The 23,781-nt window shown below is 37.4% G+C and overlaps 1 protein-coding gene across 1 annotated transcript; it reads left to right on the plus strand.

Moving 5' to 3' along the window:
- The first annotated feature begins 6,138 nt into the window (after positions 1–6,138).
- Positions 6,139–22,767, plus strand: LOC132155263 (protein Wnt-3a-like). The gene is made up of 4 exons (XM_059564142.1): positions 6,139–6,615; positions 13,074–13,315; positions 21,340–21,605; positions 21,847–22,767. Exons 1-4 carry the CDS (start codon positions 6,542–6,544, stop codon positions 22,324–22,326), a joined length of 1,062 nt encoding a protein of 353 aa, XP_059420125.1. The 5' UTR covers positions 6,139–6,541; the 3' UTR covers positions 22,327–22,767.
- The last annotated feature ends 1,014 nt before the right edge of the window (positions 22,768–23,781 follow it).

Genomic DNA, 23,781 nt, shown 5'->3' on the forward strand with positions numbered 1-23,781 from the left:
CTCAGATCATGTCTTTGATAATTCACACTCACCAAACGAGCACCAGATTTTGGCCTTCACCTGTGATCTCCTGAAAACTGTCAGCGAGTGAAAATTGGGCCCAAAATCATGCAGTTTAAACCTGGCATTACTGTCATTATCTTTCCTGTAAAAGTATGAGATTCCATTACAGTTACTGTCACTATAAAATATACTTTCTTATGTTCTTTGTCATATAAATTTTATGTTGAACAACAAATATTTCTCTGAAGAGCTTCACCTGTTTGATACCCACATGCACATCTTCACGGTAGCCATTGACTTCTATATATTATTATTGTAAAAAAAAAAAAAAAAAAAAAATTTTTAAAGTCAATGGCTACCATGAACTGTTCATTTTTCCCTTTAAAGGTGCTACATTTTTACAATAAAAATTTTCAACTATAAGAATTCACAAGAGAGCAGGGTTAATAAAATGTACTAAAGCTTGAGATAAAATAAATGTTAACTAAACTAAAATAAAAAAAATAAATAAATAAAAAAAGAAAACGATATGCTGTATATAACGCATTTGAGATACTTTTGGATTTGTAACCAATGCCATGTGACAAGGTAGGTATAATGATAATATATAAGATAATGGGTGATCTCCTTTAACATCCACATTAATTGTACTATATTTTCTGTTTTACATAATGCTGGACTGAAAATTCAGACCTAGTACAATATGAGGCGGTGAAACAGAACTTGGAAAGATGAAGGTTCGGTGACGTGCAGCTCATGTGGAGGTCTGGCCCATCCAGTGCACTAACTCTCCTGGACACCACCTTGACTTTGCAGTTCTCTACATGACATCATGGTCTCAGTGAGCTCAGAATACTGTAGGAGCGTGAAAACACCATGATGTTGACACAAGGTCCCTCTGTTACCCACAGAAAAAAGTGAGATTGTGCATTTAAAAGCTGTGAAACGGAAAATAATGAAAAGATGTTTGATTTATTATTGTCCTTTTTTTTTCTCCCAAGTTTATTTATTGGGTTTTGTGGTAGAAATTACTTTTTCAACAGTTTTAGGACTAGAAAAAGCAGTCTCTTTTCCCTTGTTAAAGCTAATTTCATAGCTAGCATGTGCTAAATACACACACTTAAATAATATTTTCACACATAATATACTGGAAATAATGCATAATAAAAGAAAACTGATACCTTTTCTCAACTTTGCACTTTGCAAAGTCTGTCGTCGTGATATCCAAGAACTTACTAAACTAAACACAGAATACTACTTTAAAAACAAAACAAAAAAGAAAAGAAATGAAAAGTTAGTTATGGTAGAAATTACATCTCAGCTGAAACACCGTGATTTTTTTTATTACAGTTAATAATTCATTTATATTTAATAACAAAAATATGTATTATACAAATTATTGAAAGAAAAAGGTTTTGGCTGGGTAATAAAGGTTCCTGTTGAAGAAACACCTAGTTATGCCTCGCTGTTTTATATTCACCTTCCACCTACCTTGCAGTTTTACATTAACTAAGGTAATGTGCTGATGAATGTTTACAGTAGCTCAGGAGTAGCTCTGTTTAAACCAGCGTGAACTGAGAAATCTACATTTCCTTGATTTTTTGACAAGAGGTCATTGTGCTACAAAAACACGTTTCAAGACGGCCTGAAGGATTCTAACATTTGGCTTTTTATGTTCAATAAAGTGCCTGATCATGTCAGTAATGTTCATTCTAAAGCTTGATCTGTGATAAATGACTGTCATGACCATCGTTCTGTCTGAATTATTATTTTTTTATTATGCATCGGCAAAATCAAGCCATCAACTGAACATTGACTCATATTCACATTGCTTTAAAAGTAGTATATTATAAAATTTTATCGAAAATTATTGCACAACGTTTAGAGAAAGTAGTTCCAAAAATTATTAATACAGACCAAACGGGTTTTATCAAGAACAGACAAGGTGCAGATAATGTTAGGCGACTATTTCATATTATAGAGCACACAAAAAAAAAACATGACCACCCTGCCGTGATCGTCTCTATGGACGCCGAGAAGGCGTTCGACAGGATAGAACCAAATTTTCTTCTTGAGACCATGAGGGCCATGAATTTTGGTGAACATTTTCTGTTTCATCAGGACCCTATTCGACGCCCCCAGATCGCAGATCCTAACAAATAGGGTTCTGTGGAGCTCCTTCTCCTTATCGCGTGGCTGTCGCCAGGGCTGTCCTTCCTCTCCCGCGCTCTTCTCAATTGCAATAGAGCCTCTGGCTATTGCCCTTCGATCAGACATATCCATCACCGACATAAAAATTGGAACGGAAGAGCATAAACTCGCACTCTATGCAGACGACTTATTAGTATTTATATCTCAACCTATCACATCATTTCCCTCGTTATTGACTAATCTTAAAAAATACAGTGCTTTTTTGGGATACAAAATTAATTACTCTAAAAGTGAAGCTTTCCCAATCAACATGACAAACCATTATATAAATCTGCTTCCAGTTCAATTTAAATGGTGTACGGAGGGCTTCAAATACCTGCGAATCACTATCTGTAGCACCTGTGACGAAATATATGAAGAAAATTACGCCGAAAATTGCTTACTAAATCTAAAAAGGAGTTACTGAGATGGATGGACCTCCCTTTATCACTGATTGGCAGGATTAATACAATAAAAATGAATCTATTACCCAAATTTATTTATTTATTCCAGTGTAAACCACTGAAGGTTCCTATATCCTTTTTTAAGGAATTAGATAAATCACTTACTTCCTTCCTGTGGCACAACAAAACACAGAGAGTCAAACTCCTTACATTACAGGCACCTTATTCCAAAGGTGGCTTGAATCTCCCAAATTTTAAATTGTATTATTTGGCTGCACAACTTCGCGCTCTGTGGATGTGGTTTCACTGCAGAGCAGATGAAGTAAAATGAAGTGTTTTGTAAAAAATTAAATGTATTTATTTATTTAACATAAAGAAAGAAAGTCATATGTCAATGGATTAAAAATAAATAAATAAAAATAAACATGGATCCACACATATATTATTTTTGGGTAAACCATTCCATTAATGAATATCTAATCCAAAAGTTAATTTTCTCATTCAATACAGGCGAGTCACTTATTACAACACAGAGGCATTTGAAATGACTTCCAGAAATCACTAGTTTCTGACTTAATGGCAGTAAACGTCTGTCATACCAGGAAGCTGGTTTGTCAGGAAGAGATATTTCACCGTGCATATCCCAAGGCAACACAGCTTTTTTCATTCCAGATTCTTAGGTTTATTAATTGTAGTAATGCACAAATCACAATCAAGTAATCTGTCGTTATTTTTGTGATGCACCAGGGGCTAAATCTTGTCTATCTATTATAACATTTCATTTCCAATAGAGGGCATAGGTTGGTCAGGTCAGATGTTAATAGAAACACTGACAGCTTTAGATAGAAAGCATTCACTGGCACAGAAGATGAGGAAGAAAAGATTTGATGCTTATGAACAATACTCACTCTGTCAAAAAAGGCTGGTTTTGTGTTGAGCAACTTGAAGAGCAACATCGAGTTTGATGCTGATTGTTGCCACTAGATGGAGATATATGAAACAGAAATGTGTTTGAACGCAGTTCTGTACATATAACGCATTGAGGTGAATGAATGAAAATATGATGAGCTGTTAATTAAGGGTTGAAACGACTCAGATGTGAAGATGACATTCTCAAAGTATTTTAATCGATATGTTGTGAACACGATGTGGAGATGAAACTGGAAGCAGTTCATCATTAAAAGTCTCTATGACCTGTGAAGAAATGTAAGTCTATGTGTTGGTCTATAAGGAAATATGTTATATGTGACTAGTGTCTTATTATGTTAAAGAAATATGCAGTTTTATGCAACAGTTGATCAATAGTTATTTAACAGGTAATAGTCGGAAAGAATTCTCAGATTAGATCTGCAAGTTACTCATTAGCCTACATTTTAAGACTTTATGATGAGGGAGAACGTGAGATTCATGAATTAATTAATCAGCATTCCCTGTTCCCCTTCAGATCTCTGTAAAGACCACCACAGACCGCTCTGAGCAGGTGTGTAGAGGATCGATGAATATCAAGATATCAATATTCAGACTTCCGGTCTGAAACACGACGGACGGAACTGACTCTGAGACTTGTAGAAATAGTGCAACGTCTGCAAATAAAAACAAAGTTTCCTGTTTGGCGAAGACCAGAATTATAACCTATAGCTATTATTGTATTACAATAACAAAGTTTATGATTATTTTTCTTATAATTTTGATTATCAGTAATCAGTTTTGATCAATTTCATGATCTCAGCGTGAGGCAAACCTACCGTTTAATTGAAAGTTTTTATAAGACGGACAGATCAGACTTATCCAGAGCAATATTGCCCGTCTTTAAAGATTTCATTTGGATGTTATGTAGCTATTTAAAATGCTGCAAATTAGTATTTAGTATCATGACATTATTTATTTTATTTTATTTTGTATTATTATTTTTATTTGCAGTTTACGTAGCCTATCGTTAAACATTTAGCCTATTAAAAAAAAAAAGGTTCAATTTATTTTATTTATTTTTTAACCCTCTGGGCTTCTTCGTAAATGGGTCACACTTAGCTTCCTCCCGCCCGAAAGCGGGCGAAGCCTTAAAATTGTACTTTACTTTTTCCCAGGATAACCAATCAAATATATTTTTGTTCTATAATGTTTTCTGATTATTATTTAGAATTTTTAGATTTTTTTATGATACTTTGCATTAATTATATAATTTTTATGAGCTATTTTTTCCATTAGAATTAATATATCATTTTTTATTTTATATTTATTTTTAAAAAAAAAATTCAATAAATGCAGCATTTCACATCAAAATAGAGTGCCAGCCTAAAAAAAAAATGTTCCAGGAGAAGAACTTCATCTAGTGGCTTTAAAAAATAGCCACTTTTGTGTAATGTCCTGTACCAGCCTGTAGGCTGCCTATAGCTTCCTATATATCCTATGTAGAAAGGCTATTTGATTCCTTTTGTTGTTTTAGACATGATTTCTCTATCTTATTCGTTTTTTTTATTTAGATATACATTTAGATATTCTAAAAGATGATTACTTTATTTTCTTAACAAAAATGTTTAGATAAGTATCAGGTTTTGCATTATGATTACAATCAAACTATAGCATTTGGTTCGAAAGGGAACACAATGTGTGTGTGTGTGTGTGTGTGTGTGTGTGTGTGTGTGTGTGTGTGTGTGTGTGTGTGTGTGTGTGTGTGTGTGTGTGTGTGTGTGTGTGTGTGTGTGTTGCATTTGAGCGAGAGTCTCTTTTTGTATTTTTTGTTTATTTATTTTTGCATATTCTCAAAATTTGCTGTTGCAGTCTTACCAGTCTCTCTCTTTCTCTCTCTCTCTCTCTCTCTCTCTCTCTCTCTCTCTCTCTCTCTCTCTCTCTCTCTGTGTGTGTGTGTGTGTGTGTGCATTTGAGCAAGTTTTTTTTTTCATTTATTGATTTTATGTGGAATATTCTACAAATTTGCTGTTGCAGTCGCCAGTTTATCTGTGTATGTGTGTGTGTGTTTGTGTGCGTGGGTGTGTGTGTGGGGGGGGGGGTCTTATTTGCACTCTTGATGTTCTAGAGTGTCACCCCTTCATTGCTGTACACTTTTTTTCAGCACAGTTGCTGATCTGTAGCTTGTACCACCAAAAGTTTCTCTGAGTTTTCCTATTTTTTCGTATTTCCCATTCATTTCCTATGTCGCCCGTTTTCGGGCGGGAGGAAGCTAAGTGTGACTTTTTTTTTTACGACCCTTTAACATATCAGAATCATCTCCTTGATTTTTTTGTGTGTTCATATAGGTAATACAACAAAAGTCACCAAGTTTCATACCCATCCGATGAAGCAAAAAAATTAAACATTTAAAAACGTTCAAGTTTTCGCCCGTTTTCGGGCGAAGAAGCCCAGAGGGTTAAATAACAAAACTGCTTGATTGGAATCATTTGAGCACAGCGAAGCAAGCAATACTGCAAGAAAAGAAAAAAAAAACTAACACAAGGCAAACAAGCAATTCACACGTTTTTCATTTTTGCTATGAGGGGCTTTAAACCGGGGGGGGGGGGGGGTGAAATCCGGACAGGTTGTTATAGCTACCTAATCCACAGGGGTCCCCCCACCCACCCTTAGACAACCTGATATATATAACACAAAAAGCCTTGCATGTCCCAATAACTATTAAGACAGTGCGTGTCCCGAGCTCTGCGGTTCAGGCTGTCTGAGTGACTCTATCAGCAGGATTTCGCCCGTGGCAGAAGCCTGTGATTGGGTCCGAGCGCAGAGCTGTTCTCAACTTTAACATGCGGCTCGTGAGCGCGCGCACGAGAACACTGTAGGATTATCGGAGAGAAATATCGCTCATCATCACCTCGCGCTTTCTTATTGACACGCGCGCGCGTGTGTGCGTACATGTGAGCGTGTGTGTGTATGTGTGTGTGTGTGTGTGTGTGTGTGTGTGTGCGTGCGTGCGTGTTTAAGCCTAACTTTTTAAAAGGATGATATATCTTGGATATTTCCTGCTTCTATTTTGTGGGCTCACGCGTGTCATGGCAAGTTACCCGATATGGTGGTAAGTTTTATGACTTTTTTAACCTTTCTCTGTTAAATACAATGAGTTTGGTAGTCTAGAAAGGGTAAATGACAAGCTTTCAACTTGACAATGATTTGGGGTATTGAAAATCTATCTATCTATCATGCACCTGTTAATCGTTCTGTAAGTGCATTGCAGGACCAACCTTTGTCAACATAGAAAAAATTAAAGCGTTCGATTCATTCATTAAAATTTAATGAATCAATTTTAAAAAATTCTCAGCGATTCAGATGTTGACTTTTTGTGATATTTTACGACAGGCTGGACGCCAGACCGGGTTGTCTTTTTAATAAAACCCAAGTGAGAAAATGATAGGCTATTTGTACTACGTGTTGATTAGTATAAATCAATGCGGTTAACGTAGCTGTTCAATTAGTTTCGTTAATCAGAGATTTCGCTTTCGGTGAACTGATTAAAATCAGGCTTGTGCATCGTGCATGTTCGATTTTAGTTGTTGTATGTTTATCATCATTATTGTTTGGGCTTTTTAACACTTATTTGTAATTAGTGTATTTTAAATAGGCCTAAACCACTTACTATAATAATGGCAATAAAGTAATATAGGAGATTGTAGCTGGTGAGGTTGGAAAATGATTATTAAGAATATGCGGATTTGCATTATCTCTTGAGAACATATTTTTAAAAATCCACTGGATTTCTCAATGTATTCAATGTATTTCTTTAAATATATTCTCTTAAAATAACTTCATGCTTGTACAAAAAAAGTAAAGTTCAGAACTGACACAGCAAACATTCAAGGTGTTCTCCACTCACAAACCTAAAAGATCATTGTTTCAGGGAGACAAGACAATAAACTGAGTTTTCTCAGAGGTTGTAAAAGTAGGTCATTAGTCACAGTCCAGGCTGCTCTTTTTGTTAACTGTTGTCTGTCTGACCCTCTTGAAATTGTGAAAACTCTGCTTTCCTTCTCATTCACAATGTTCAGAGAACAGCATCCAAAAACTTCTGTTGCTTATTATGAGTTGCAACCCTTGTGGAAAAAAATTGTGCTTTATTGGATTGAATGTGCACTTGTTAGGTACTTCAAATCGTAAAAGTATATTTTTAAAATACTTTCAGATAATATAAATAAAATAAAAGCCCACTCTTAAAGAAAATACACTTTCTTGACTATATTTAAGACGTTAAAGTACACTTTTAAAAAGTGCAATGAAGAATCAAATGAAAGGTTTTACTTTAAAAGAACATTTTAACTGTTTTAATGATGTTTTTAATAATCTTTTGAAGTTTTCAGTGCTAACTAACAAACTAAAGCACATGTAATGTACTTGGTTATATCTGTAACCATAGTGCAGTTATTAAAAATAGTTATTTGATACATTTAAAGTTAATATAGTTGTGCCAAATTGCAAGATCACAATGTGTAATTACAAATACGTTTAAATACATGACATACTAGTTTCAATAGAATTTACATTAAAGTAGCCTTTATCTCATTTTACCATAAATGCTTGTCTGTACTTTCAACACTTTGACCATAGTTCAGTTATTATGTAATAGTAATTATGAGATTACATATAAAGATGTACTTAATTGGGTCAAAACCCTATTAAATTCAACTAAATGCATTAAATATAAATTTAACCTTTCATTTAATTGGTAATAGATTGCAATTAGGTTTCTGAACACAATGCAATGTTTTCAGAAACCCAATTAAATATGTTCTTTTAAAGGTGTGATATTTTCATAATATGCACTCTTTTTAAAAGTAATGCTTGCAGTAAGTGTTCTTCTGTCTCAAGCTCAGGAGTGTGTGATACAAGTACAGGACATTTACTATCAAGGTATAAAACTGTCAATTAATCAATGCAAAAAGCTACAAAAACACTGAGGTATACAGCTAACCAGCTGTCACACTTCTGGACGAACATGTTTTTTCAGTTCAAGCCTCAACTTCACCTTCAAGGTAAAATGTGAGTTAAAAGTTAGAAGCATCAGAAAGTGTCAAGTTTGACCTAGATCAGTTTGTTTTTTTTATTCTTTTTTTATGTGAAATGTACTGCTTCTGACTCAATGTGCCAGTTTCTCTAAACAATCAGCTTTTGATGGAGGTATAAATAAAGTCATTGAAGTTTGAGGTTCTTCATTTTTTCCAAGAAACAAGCCACAGAGTTTCGGTTTCCCCTTACAAAAGGTGCATATCCATGAAAACATGGCTGGGCAATATAACCCAGCAGAGTGGCCTGCGGTTCTCCAGCTGAGAGAGTTATGTGATATGATAACATGCAGTCATGACCGCGGTGATTTAACGCAGGACTGCTGATGTCCATGCAGAGGAGACCTGGACAGCACAGGTGTATCTATACATTTACTTTTGGATAACGCTTTGCTTGGTAGCGCTGGGAAGGCCACTATGAAGGAGGTTTTTGATGTGGGTCAGGTATAGAGAGCAGGTTCATGGCTTCCTGCATCTCCTCATGACATAGAGTTGCCTGACTGCACCTCCACCCCGTGCTCCACCTTAAAAGATAAATACCTGGAGGAGGTGAAAGCTTGCTGCACATTCCTTCTCCAAAACACTTCTCTCTTGATGTCAAAGTCGGCTCTGTGGCCCCAGGGCCTACAAGCAAAGTGGTAATTCAGAGGTGCACTTGCTTGGGCTTGCTGAAATATGCATTAAAACCTAGACTGGATACAATGAGCAAATATATCTAAGACTCCAGAGCATAAAGAATGTTCACTTCTCTCCTTAATTACCTGGCTTTAAGAGATTTCAGGGAGGTAAGATGGTACTGTTCTGCCAGGGTGGATGGTGGATGTCAGCTGGTCATCCTTTCATTAGAACATCACTAAAATAAGAAAGTTTGGCACAAGCTTGGTTCAAAGAGTTTCACACACCTGATGCAAATAAATGTTTGTATTGCATTTGATTCTATCTTCATTATTCTTCATGAAATACCAGCTTATCCGATCTCAGTGCAGTAACAATGAATTTGTTTTGGACAAATGTGCTTTTATTTGTTTTTAGAGGCCCGAGTTCTCTGTTCTTTATAAATGATGGTGATCTCAGTATCATGAGCTTTAACAGATGACGGGGCAGACACACGCCCAAGACAGCTGAGCACAGGACGTGTCACTGAAACACCTGTTCATCTCACTCAGCGATGGTGACGTCTCAAATTCATCAGCTTCTGGCAAAGTACAAAACCAAAGTATGAGGTGCTGATTCTAGCCGTCAGCGGAGCCTATTAATTATCTCTTTAGTCTTGACTGCAGTATACCTGAAGACCATAATCAAGGCTTACCTGTGGTGAAATGATTGTAACGTAGCCTCTCTTGGTGTTTTGGAAAAATATAATTAAACTTCTGAATGCCATGCAAAAAAGTAATAAAAATAAAGAAATAATAAATTTTGAATCTTATTTACAGGAGAATTTTATTAAAAAGTATTGAAAAATCAATGTAAATGAAACAAATGAAAAATGAGGTCTGGATCTTCTCTCGGGACAGTTTCATTCAAGTTCCCTCTTGTTCTGTGCTCCCCTTAGACTCTTTAATGTAAAATTCAGATTAAGCTTTTTACCGAGAAATATGTAAAATTGCCTGACTCACAGTAAAATAATGCCAGGGATCAACTTATGCAAAGCATAAGCTTTTCAAGTAAGTTTGAACAAGAACCGTCATAGAAAGATATCAAAGAGTTCACCTTGCAGGAGAAAGACAAGGCAGCTGTTAGCAGTGGCTAGTATGCGTACTTCTTTCTTTAACATTTCTCAAGCCGAATTCAGTATAAGTACTTTCTGTACTCTTTTAAAATATACAAATGAACTATAATCATACACAATGAAATTCACGTTTAGGCCAACATCAGCTGATGAGGGAGTGTCACAGTCAGAGCCCTACAGGTCTAACGCTGCTGGTCAGGGGTCACTGAGGGGCCCTTTTGTTGTGATTAGTAATCAGCTCATAACACTGGTCAACCCGCACAGCTAACTAAGACTGCTCACACCTTCACTTTCATTTTAACTGTAAACATTACAATAAGTTAATATTTAATATCTAAAATTAGGGCGGATTGTTTTTACGTTTCATCAGAATGAGTGCAATTTCACATAGGCACAAATCACAAAAGTGTCAACTCGCATGGTTTGCTTGCAGATTTAGTCACTGCAAGCACAGATGACAGAGTGAAAGAAAACAGACTGTCTGTATTAGACTAATTAGATTAAAACTCTTCTGGCAACCGCAACCATGAAAGCTTGTTACTGATACAAGATAACGCAAATGTTGCTACGAATAAATTGGTTATTAAATAAACGCATTTATCACTGATGACTAATAAATTGAGAGAAACCGAAATTATGACCACAAATAAAACAGGATTTGTTGTGCAGCCCTATCGAAAATGTTTACGTTATATTAAAAAATAAATGAAATAAAATATACATATATTCACTTTACACACTCACTGCTGAGTAATATTTTTTGTTGTTGTTTCTCTAAAATATTGTGATTTTTTTAAATCTTATTTCTGAAATCATGAGAGCTGTTGCAAGATGCGAGATGCGTCTTGTTCTTAACATGAGTGGTTAGCATATCAGATAGACTACTTGTATTGACTTATGCATAGTTAAGAGTTAGGATACAGATTGTATCTTATATTTGAAACTGATTACAACAAAGTAGAAAAACAGTAGCTAAACACCTTGTACCGACTGACAAACTTTCTGACAAACAGCAGTGCAATGGAAACTCTGAATTGTAAGTGAAAAGCATGTCAGCACTTGAGTTGCATCTGAGCCGTGTGTCATCAAAGAATGGTTGAGTTCAAACTAACATAAGTCAAGCATCCTCTGGTGCTCAGCCAGACCTGTGCACATTGTGTCATTACAGCAAGCCACAGACTTATATCACGGTTTAAGGATGTCTGTGGCCCTTAATGACAAGGTATCTGTCCCGCACTGTGAATCTTTGATTAGTACACTGCTTCTGTCTCAGCTGGGGCTTTCATGTTTGTTTACCACTTAGCAACGTGTTATGGCTTCATCTGAACCCCTCCCACAAAGCAAAAGATCCTCAATGCCTATGACAGGTTCAAACAACACAAGCAACAATAGTTGCTTCTGCTAATTTTTTTTAGCTGGTTTGGTAAATATACAATGCCAAGTGTTAGACTGATCTCCTCATTTAAGGACATGGAGTCCATCCACATGTTACACTTTGATCCTGTAATTGTTCAAATTACACTCTTCTGGCTTTTTCAGCTAACTTTCAAATGATACACCCGTGATAATGCTGTAAATAGGAGTAGTAAGTAAAGGAGGGTCTGTGCTTTGAGCAAAATTAAAACTTATTTTCAATCCTGACTGAAAATACCAGCATCAAATGTTCTGGTTTGGATCCAGCATGGTACATGCTAGTGTGCTGCTATGTCCCAACAGGCCTCATTACTAGCTAAACCAGTAATAATACCTTGGTAAATATAACCAGCGGGCAAATATCACAGATGATTATGCTTAATAATTTGAGAGAAGCAGAAATCGTGATCAGGACTGAAAGATGTCTCATAGTCTGAACAGAACCAACACTGATCTGACTTGAGCCGAATAATGGCACTGTTTTCTTTTAGAGCTGCTCAGTCTCCATAAGTTGAATTATATATATATATATATATATATATATATATATATATATATATTTTTTTTTTTTTTTTTTTTTTTTTTTTTTTTATCGCTATTGAAGCTGCTTTGACACAATCTGTATTTTATAAAGCAAAACTGGCCTTTTCAGTAAAGATGTGTTATATTCACTTATTCATTCGGCACTGTCTCTGTGGCTGAGCATTGTGGATTATTTGTTAAATCTGGTGCATCGATCAGTTTTGTCGGCATTCAAGACAACAATCATATTTTAGATAGCACTAAAGTTCAGCAAATGCAAGAAAAAGCAGTTTTACTTTTATTTTTTCAGTATGGATGCATAGAGTGGACCTATCACACACAAAAAAAAGTATTACCAGTTGAAATGTAACTACATGGATTTAACAAGGGTTAAGGATAAGTTTGGGATTGGACATATAGGGTTAGTTCAAAGTTAACAACCAGTTATTGTAATTAGGGTCACACTTTATTTTAAGGACCAATTCTCACTAACTACAACTTTTGTCTCATTAATCTCCTAATTTGTTGCTTATTATTAATTGATAAGGTAGTTGTTAAATTTAGGTATGGGGTTGGATTAAGGGACCTAGAATGTGGTCATGCAGAAAAAGGCATTAATACATTATGTGTTTTATAAGTACTAATAAACAGTCATCATGCTAGTAATATTCATGCTAGCTAATAGTAAGAATTGCTCCTTAAAATAAAGTGTTACCGTAATAACTATAGTAATGTACATGCAGAAAAGGACTGTAAAATTAAGTGCTGGCAAAAACTGTACCAGTTATCTGCTAACCTCCATGTTTTCCTCGGCAGGTCTCTGGCGGTGGGACACCAGTACACTTCTCTGGGTACTCAGCCCATCCTGTGCAGCTCAATTCCTGGTCTGGTACCCAAACAGCTCCGCTTCTGCCGCAACTATGTGGAAATCATGCCTAGTGTGGCAGAGGGGGTGAAAATCGGCATCCAAGAGTGTCAGCATCAGTTCCGAGGCCGCAGATGGAATTGCACAACTATTAATGACAACCTGGCCATCTTTGGACCAGTGCTGGATAAAGGTAGGCCTACAATAAGAGAATCGATGGAAATCATTGAGGAAAACAATGGGGGAAGTCGTGGCCTAGTGGTTAGAGAGTTTGACTGGTAACACTAAGGTGGTGGGTGCGAGTCTCGGGCCGGCAATATCATGACTGAGGTGCCCTTGAGCAAGGCACTGAACCCCCTGTGCTCCCTGTGCACCGCAGCATAAATGGCTGCCCACTGCTCCGGGTGTGTGTTCACGGTTTGTGTGTGTGTTCACTGCTCTGTGTGTGTGCACTTTGGATGGGTTAAATCAAAGTCCTTTAAGGCAAGTCGTGCTACTAAGCCGCCATCTTGGCAACGCCTCCGGGCAGCTATTTCAGACTAACAAGACCAAGCTCCTATCTAAATGAATGGGCATAGAGTCAGAACTGCACTTTCACTGGTCACTGGGACATAAAAACTGCATGTATAAAAACAGCAGTAAAATATGATAAAAATCGCTGAAATTATTTTATGACTTTGCCCCAAAATAAGGTTTAAAACGCCTTTTTCCCAACAGGTTATACTTTTACTAAGCATGCACAAGGGTTCCTCAACTGTGCGCATACGTCAGTGGAACTAGACGATAGGCTTAAATGTTTCCCGGCTTGACTGTTAAAAGCAGATGATTGGCTTTCCAGCGGGAGGGGCGGGACATGTGCATACAACCGCCATCTCCGGGTTTTCCTTCTATAGTTGTATTGAGGATTGAGGAAGTGGCATGTCTCTTATAAATTGTCTCTGGTTAAATGCAGAGCACGAATTCTGAGTATGGGTCACCATACTTGGCTGTATGTCACTTCACTTCAATCGAGTCATTGTACATATCATCTCCATTGATGATAATTTAATTTTTTCTAATAATTTTATTCAGAAATTTCATAGTATTAGTCAAGATCATAAATATATTAAATTCATTTCTGCAATCTAAATATCTTTTAAAAAGAGCACCCCTGAAAACAAAACCAAAAAAATTTGACCAGACTCATGTGATGTCATTTTCTTCTGTAATGGACATTTTGAACAAATTATGGTCATTTGTTTCTATATTTTTTCTTTATTTGATGTCCATTGACCTTTTGACAAGTATATTAATTGCTTGTAAACTATGTTGGGTACATTATGGTTTGCAATATTTTTATGATTTAATATTATTATTATTATTTTTTATAAATAAATATGAGGTTAACCTGATCAAGAAAATACACTTTGGTTGGTCAGACAGGGCCTACCATTGAAATTCTGAGTCAAAATGGTAAGATTGTCAACTGTAAACACTTACAGTTTGTCTGTAACATAGCTGAACTCAACACCAAGAAAAACGTTGTCTTCTTTTTTCTCCTTAATATCAAAATGGTGTTTAATGACTAAGCTTAGCAACTAACAGATACATTTCAAATATCAGCTGAAAGCAACAGTTGTTTCATTGTGAAAGTATGTTGTTTTTACGCTTTTTTCCTGATGAAAAAATGTCTAATGACAAAAAAATGATCTATGAATTTCAGATTTTACGTTTTAAAGACTGGAGAACAGGAATGTGATCTACCTTTATCCACCCAATAATGAAAGCTACTTGAAAATCATATATCATTCAGTGCGTCTTTGTATTCAGTGACTATGTAACATTATGACTTCTCAATTACAACAAAAGTCCCTTTTTGCACACAGCTGAGATTACTTGTTTTGTGCACATTATTTAATTGCTGCTCTGTAATCCCACTCTCAATGGGCATTAGTCAGGTGCACTGGACTATGACCGTTTGTAAAGATGTTGTGATGCACGCGTGTAAAGTGGGTGGGACATGTTTTGTTTGTTTCTGTCAAAGGGGATCCCCACATTTCTCATTGTGTTTGTCCCGGCACAGTAACGGTAATGCATCTCACAGCAGCAACACGCTGACGTTCCTAACAGGCATTTCAGAAGTATCTCAGCGTGTGTATAACACACACACATTAACAGACATACTTTTTACCATGCACTCAAATGGATTACATTGCCAGCTTGTGTGTTTGTCTAAGGTGAAGTTATGAATGTGTTGTTTTGGTCTTTAATCAGTTCGGATTCTTGTGGCACAAGTCTGTGCATAACACAGAACAGTTTAGGGTTATGTAGATTTAACAAGAAGACGTGGCATTTTCAGCAAAAAAAAAAAAAAACTAAATCAACTGTTTCTTAATGAATAAACTGGATGGTTTCATTACAGAAGTGTATAGTTTGCTAAGGTAAGCACCATTATTGCTATTGTTCATATTAAACAACTTTAATTTGATAAGATATTTATCAAATTTGATGCAAATGACATTTGTGTGTGGGTTAATATTTTTGGCCACACTTTAGTTTGTGGACCAGTTTTCAATGTTAACTATTAACTATGATCTTGTCTCAGTAAAGTCCTAATTTGCTGCATATTAATAGTTAGTAAGGTAGTTGATAAGTTTATGTATGAGGTACAGATTAAGGGATCTAAAATATGGTGATGCAGAATAATGCATTAATATTTGCTAATAAACATCCAATATGCTAGTAATATGCATGCTAATATGCAACGAATTAATAGTGAGAATTGGTCCCGAAACTATCATGTGATCAATTTATTAACATTGCATAACTTAGTCAAAACATAATGAAGGAAAGCCACAATTAAGTACATATAATATTAATATTTAAATGACTGTACCTGACTGTTATATTTAATTTTATCATATCCAAAAAGTAAAGACACAAAATGTTACAATAAACCAGTTTTTACTGATTTAAAAACAAACTGCTTCATTAAATTAATCAGCCTTCCCATTAGTGTTTCAAGGGACAGTTCACCCCAAAATTGTATCATTTACTCACCCACAAGTAACCAAGCCGTTGCCTTTTAAATTTATTAGTAAATAAAAATACCATGGAAGTCAATGGCTGCCCTCAACTGTTTGGTTACCAACATTCTTCAAAATATTTTATTTTGTGTTCAGAGGAAGAAAAAAATTATACAGATTTAGAACAACATGATTTTCATTTTTGGGCGAACTATCCCTTTCAGCCATGACAGTAAAACCTAAAAGACTAATTCATCATGCTGAGATTTTGCTATGGGGTTTTAAATCATGAGTAAATTAAGGTATATACTAAACATAACTTCACTATACTTCAAAAAATGCAAATATATGGTATAAAGTATAGAGTGGGATTTTGTTAATTTGTCAAAAAAAACTCAAAATGCCTAGGCACTCGAAAATATAATGCAAAATAAAAAGCATTTATTCTCACAAGCCTTCATCAGGGTGTCAACCTACAAACACGTTCAGAACTATCAATTTGTCACCTGATTAAGTGTAAAAACAACACAAAGAGATTTTATTTTCACTAATTTATCTTTAATAGTTGGTCCTTTTCTAAACTCATTAGAAGGAGAATCTCTTAGAACTTCCCTAAGTTGATGATTACTCATTAAGAGTGATTCATAATTAGCTTTAACAATTTTCGTGATTTTATTTGTCTCTGTATTGCATTGTGTCAACAAAATTTTCAGATTGTCTTGATTTTTGACTTTATGCCGCTTACTCATCACTACTGGCCATGGGGCAGCTGTGGCCTAATGGTTAGAGACTTAGACTAGTTACTCGCCGGTTCGAGTCTTGTTGCTCTCTTCCTCCCTCAATGACTGAAGTGCCCTTGAGCAAGGCACTGAACCCCCAGTTGCTCCCCGGGCGCTGGATATATAGCTGCCTTCTGCTCCGGGTGTTTGTTCATGGTGTGTTCACTTCTCACTGCTGTGTGTGTGCACTTATGGGCTACCATACATGGCAAATGTCATGACTTTCACTTATGTTATTAGCTTTATTATATGCCTTACAGATCACATGATAATTTTTATATCCTCGTTCTTTAAATCTTTGAATCATATCATGGGCCTTGATATCAAAATCATCTTTCTTCAGTCATCTGTCAACCATCTGTCAGACATTTTTCAATGTCCATTCTGCTAGTTGTTAAATAAAACAAGCCGGTTGTTTTTCAAAAGATTATCTAATTTCTGGATAATGTGAGAAGAAGAAAACCTTCTTCATGATCTATATTTGTGTACAATGATTCCACTTCCATTGTCCATCCATGAGATTTTAATTTACGTTGTAGAGAAAACTTATTATATTTACTGCAGACCTTGTTTTACAAATAAACTGAAGAGCCTCATGATAAAAACCATAGGAAAATCTGGAGGAAACCATTGGTGAATTCATCTCCCAGGTTTTATCGTCACTTTTAGTACTCTGTAAGAAAAAGGGCATTTTAGGCAATTTTCTGGTGGTTAAGATTTTATTACCAGTTCCCTTGGTTTTAAGATGCACGTGCAATACAATATATAAAAATACATTTTGTGACACAACACCACTGCCCTTTGTACGAAGCACCTTGTGGAGTAACTACTGAGTTACTCAGTTTTTAAAACAGCTAAGCCCTTGTACAGAAGGCTATAGTTAGGTTTTTAAATTGTTACTCCCCAGCACTGCAGTCAGTGGATATTGCTCTGGTATGTTGAGATTTGGAGAGAGTATATGAGAAGGGTCTGGCTTCCTGTTGCTGTTTTTATTCCCCTCTCATTATGAAAAAGTTATATCAATTCAAAGCTGTATCAGTTTAGCCCTCTCACAGTGTCCAGGAGAAATGAGCGGTCAGGGTATGAGGAGTCAGAGCGCATCGAGGGGCTGCAGGTGGGATGAATACTGATAACTGGTTACGGCAGGAGGTGGTGTCAGCCGTGTCAGTTGCTTTTAATAAACTCTCAAGTAATTGTTACATTGATGGAGAGGGCTTGGGCCCAAGCTGGCCACTGATGATGGGAGGACTACTCAGGTCTTCTCCATTGTAGTGTTAATAGCCTCTCCATGTCCCCTGCAGTTCCCCCTCCTCCGGTCTAAATTGAAGGGGAGATTGGTCAGGGACAGGGGTGATGGGGGTTTGAACCAAGTCAGTCATCAGGGTCCGGTGTGGCTTTAGTAAACCATTTTGATTGGATTAAAGCTTCTGAAGCTCTTAATAATGTGAGAGGTCAAAGCAGACAGATTAAGTGCTTTGTTGGGGGGCGGTTTAAGGGCCGCTTCGAAGCTCAGAAGCTTTTTTCACAGAGCTTAGAGAAGAGCACCTCTCACTTTCGCTCCTTTGTGACTTACGTTGTCACTTTTGCGGAGCTAGTGCTATTGTGCACTGGTGTTTAATGTCTGGGGCGCAGACGGATGTGCGTCGGTTTCCTCTTCTGTTTTGTGCTGGACTGAATGGAGCACAGATCTTTAATTGGTCTTCAGCGGCTTGTTACTGACCATCACACGGGTGTCTGAGATCTGCTCCGGCACTTTCAGTAGAAGTGGATGATGTTTCCTCAGCATTCAGCATTCAGAAATCTACTTTCTCTATCCCTGCTTTATATGCATGGCAGTCTGGCCATGTGGGGCTATAAGAATATGTTCTGTTTGTTTAAGCATCCCGATCAACCTGACATTGGCTCAACTAATGATGTAATTTAGGACAGGTCCTGTTTGTTTGTCGCTTGACAGACAGGGGAGGTGAGTCTTTTGGAAACCTGTCTGAACCCAGACATTATTTTTAAAATTCTGGGCAGAAAGTGCACCTTTAAAGGCCTTTACTTTGATACTTTTACTGACCATTTGACAGCTTTCTTTGGTTACTTCACAAACCTTTCATAAATCTGTGTATGTGTTGCCTACAGTATTGCATTGTTTTGTAATGGTAAACTACCTCTCCAATCTCATCCTCATCTATCTACTTCACAGTGCTGCCTCGGGCCACGTCTGTATCAATGCTCATTAATTTACATAAACCAAAGTGTCAAAACATGGCCCATTGGAATGCACAAAGAAAGAAGAGTCAGCGCAGGTGTTCTAGAAGGGTTTGGTGAACACACCTACAGTTAACGTTGCCAGTCGCATGCAAGCTGTCATTGGAAACCAGAATTAACTTGTTCTTAATGTCACTCAAGATTTCTGTTATTACTGAAATCAGACCATTAAATTGAAATTTTTGTGGCCTTTTACATGCATTGTCTTACCATCATATTGCTTCGTGATATTTGTTCAAAACAGCCTTTCCTTGCAATATACTCAGACATTTAACAAGCAATAAAATTACATCTGGGTGTCAAGGAAAGCCTTTTCATTGGAATTCCTCAGGGGCATCCACCATGTTGCCCACCAACACAAAATAAGTAAAGGAATCCCACGACTCTTAATGCTAACACCCTCACCTAAACCAACTTTTCATGAGGTCATGCTACCCAGGTTATGACCTCTGCCCTCAGGAGTAGAAACTGTTACAATTTAGGATGTACTGAGAGCACCGTGCCTTTCATCAAATGCATGTTTAACCGTGCCGGGGGAAGTCTGCTCACCAGTATATTATTAACCCTGCCCAAGAAAGAAAGAATTGGGTGTGGAAAACAGAGTTGATGGTGGGACCTTAGCCCCGCCTCCTGCTGGGCCCAACTCACCACACAATATCTGGGCGACCATAAGATTAAGCCAGAGAGAAAGCTTCTTTCACAGTTCACGCGCCCTTTAGATGGTTTTACGAAACCATTTCAATGGGGATTTCCCTGTCTGCCGACAACTGAGGTCCGACCAATGCATAGTTCTCCGTTGCTATGACTTAACTTGGTCCCCACTTATCACTGGCAAGGGCAAATTTCATATAAAATATCAGGGGGCTTTTGTGTGTGTAATTCACCATGACAGTGGCAGCACAATGAGGGATTCAGGGTCCCAGCAGGTAACAGGGACCACTTGCCATGTGAGGGTCCAGAAAAGTTAGCCAGAAGGTGGGCAGCAACTGATCAAAAATCAGTCTAATCTGGCTTCACATGCATTCTTTTCATGTAAAGACACCCTACCACTCTGAAGTGTCTCCTTATCTCTCATTCATCCATTCTTCCTCTGGATATTAAATCTGCCCCCACTTTCCCCCAACGCTGTCTCTCCTTTATTCCCCCAACCAGTCTGCCATGTTATTGTCTGCAAGCCGTATTTGACCCACATTTTATTGGCTTCCTGATCATAAATCACAGGTCAATCAGTGGGTTTTAAATTGTAATTGAATGCTCTTTCAGACCCAACTATTTGTACCCCCAACTTCAGTGTGATTTAGAGACTGGATATGGAAGCAGAAGTTGCTAGTTTGAGCAAGTGGAATCAAAGCCATCTGTGCTACAGATAAAGACTTTAATATTTTTGTAGTCAAGAACAACACAAATAATTTTGGATGGTAATTTCAATTGAAACTTCCGAAAGGTTCTTTTTAGAATTAGCATTGTGAAATAAAGACTTGTGGCCAGTTTTGCAACATCATTATCTCTAGCCTTGATTTCTCTTACCAGTTGAAACCTGCAACAAAGTAACACTTGATTCAAAATGTCTCAATAGCCGTTTCCTATCTACTGCAAGTGCATGACTGCACAAGACCACAGAATATTCATCAAAATTACCAACACTCATTAGATTCCTGTTGTAAATCGATTTTTAAGTTTGTATAGGGCCTTCGTCAGCAAGAATTGTCACAATCCCTGCTTAGACAGAATGTTGGATCATCTTTGAGATTATCATCAACATAAACTAGCATTGTTCATTCTTCAAATTAATTCTGAAAGTAACGTGTTGGGTCTTGTAACCACAATTCGACAGTGAGTCTTAGCTGTGAGTACTGCAGGTCTATTTCCCCACCTCAGAGTTACTAAATTAAGTCTTTCTAATTATAGACTTGTCAGCCTTGTATTTACCTCATCTGGAAGGATATGTTTGGTCTTCCCTGACTCATGCCTCAATAATTCGACACCATGTCCACAGTGAGATCTGAGTAAACTGCCTTACCTACAAATACAAACACGCAGATAAGTGCTCATAAGTGCTAAGATGCGTATTTAATAAAGGTCAAGACAGATACCTGTTATATCTCGCAAATAACCAATAACTTTGATCGACATCCTGAGGTATAACATATGCTTGTTTTCTCTGTTCATTTCCATAGCCACTCGAGAATCAGCATTTGTCCATGCAATTGCCTCAGCGGGGGTAGCATTCGCTGTGACGCGGGCTTGCTCTGAGGGCTCCGCCACCATCTGTGGCTGTGACACGCGGAGGAAAGGACCGCCAGGTGAAGGCTGGAAGTGGGGTGGCTGCAGTGAGGATGTGGAGTTTGGCAGCATGGTATCCCGAGAGTTCGCTGATGCTCGTGAGAATCGTCCAGACGCTCGCTCAGCTATGAATCGTCAAAACAATGAAGCTGGACGTGTGGTGAGAACTTTTTTTTTATGCTCAGGGGTAGTATATGCTCAGGTTAGTTTATGCTGCTTGCTGGTGAACAAGCAAGTCTTACTATTCAAAAAAGTTATGATTGGTCAAGAAACCAAGGAACCAACATCCAAATGCAGAAGTGCTGTTTTTCTTGAACTGCTCCTGTGGTAAAAAACAAAACAAATCAATAAAGCTTAATATCATTGCTAAGATCAATATTCTGTTTTCCCTTTTCCCCTAGTCAATCACTGAACACATGTACCTGAAATGTAAGTGTCACGGCCTTTCAGGCAGCTGTGAGGTGAAAACCTGCTGGTGGTCGCAGCCTGACTTTCGGGTTATAGGTGACTACATAAAGGACAAGTATGACAGCGCATCAGAAATGATGGTGGAGAAACATCGGGAATCGCGAGGCTGGGTTGAGACCTTACGACCAAAGTACACCTTCTTCAAGCCCCCTACTGAAACTGACCTTGTCTACTATGAAAGCTCACTTAACTTCTGTGAACCCAACCCAGAAACTGGCTCCTTTGGCACCCGTGATCGTTTATGTAATATGACATCACATGGTATCGATGGCTGCGACTTGCTCTGTTGCGGACGAGGCCACAACACTCAAACTGAGAAACGCAAGGAGAAATGCCACTGCATTTTTCACTGGTGCTGCCACGTGAGTTGCCAGGAGTGTACACGAGTTTATGATGTCCACATCTGCAAGTAAGAAACCACCAAACCAAAACCAGATTGAACCAGACATTTGGGGTTGTGAACATCCAAGGGCCTTTTGTCCGAAACTTGTGGACTGAGTTGTTTGTGGTTCCACTAATAAGATAATCACCAAAAAGGGATACAGTGGACAGTGAAGTAATTCTAGAACACCTTCAAAGAAAGCTGTTATAACGAACAAAAAGAAAAACCCATAAAGGCTTGGTTCTCCTTTGTTGAGGACAAATACAGGGTTGTGGCTCTGCTCTGGAAGGTACTTATCATTTACAGTATGATACAGGAGGGGATAAGTGATGCATCAGATTACTAGAGGCCCTTGGGACCTTGATCAATTGTGTCTTCACGAAAAGAACAGAAAGCCTTTCAAAGGGAGAGGTTTTGTTGGCACGTGGCAGCAAACCCCGATGGAACAACTCTGTAACAGCAAATGCAGCACAAACAATAGCCTTACTACTAACACCATTAAAGAAGCTATTTGTATCTTTTTAGTACAAAGTGCATTCCAACATTCCTGAATACCAGCAAACAACCGATTAACAAACTAATTTACGAAAAAATAATACATGTCATGTTGTCTCTGTGTGTAAGACCAAACACTGAACTTATGCATTAGGTTGAGTTTATTGTAAGTTACTAGCGTTAGGTTACGAATGCACTTGTGAATGTCCATGCATATATGTCTATATGTCGTTGTTATCTTGATATGATTTTAGAACTCATCGCACATCTCAAGACCTCTTCTATCTAAAGTTGTTTAGATTGTCATTATTCTTATACTTGATTGCTTGGTACAAACCAGAGTTCAATTGCTCTGCTTTTTCCCTGGCCCTACTGGATTGTGTTCACACTGTATTTTTGTGTCCAAACCGTGGTAAATATGTGTCATCAAAACAGCAGCTGTTTTCCCATGTTGCTAGATAACTACTTAGGAAAAGGCTGTAAAATGGACAGCATTGCTCAGTTTTGTACATTGGTTTTTAACCCCTTGTGCTAGTTTCAAAAAGAGTCAACACAGAATGCCACTTGCATCTGTCTGCTGCGAATGTATTGCAAAGGTTTCAAAGAACAATCACATAGTCTGAATATATTATACAGGTTCACTTAAGCAATTTAGGACAATTGGGTTAATATCTTCAGCGAATTTAACTTGTGGACTCACACACAGGTACCACTTGAGTTCAGAAAACAGCAATCACATCGTCCAAACAAGCTGAAATCTGACTTCAAACTAACCAAGTTGTGCACCAGAAGTACTAGTGTGAAAGCACCCAGTTTTCCCCGAATATCAATAATCTACAAAAGCTAAAACATGCAGATGTGAGCACTTCTTTCTTCAAATGAATTGATGAATGATATTAATTTTCCTTATTTGTGTTTGACAGTATTATTTATATTTCACAAACAGAGAGGTGCACTACATTTCAGAATGAATATACAAGGTAATAGCAAA

The sequence above is a fragment of the Carassius carassius genome, chromosome 12 (assembly GCF_963082965.1).
Source record: "Carassius carassius chromosome 12, fCarCar2.1, whole genome shotgun sequence".
NCBI lineage: Eukaryota > Metazoa > Chordata > Actinopteri > Cypriniformes > Cyprinidae > Carassius > Carassius carassius.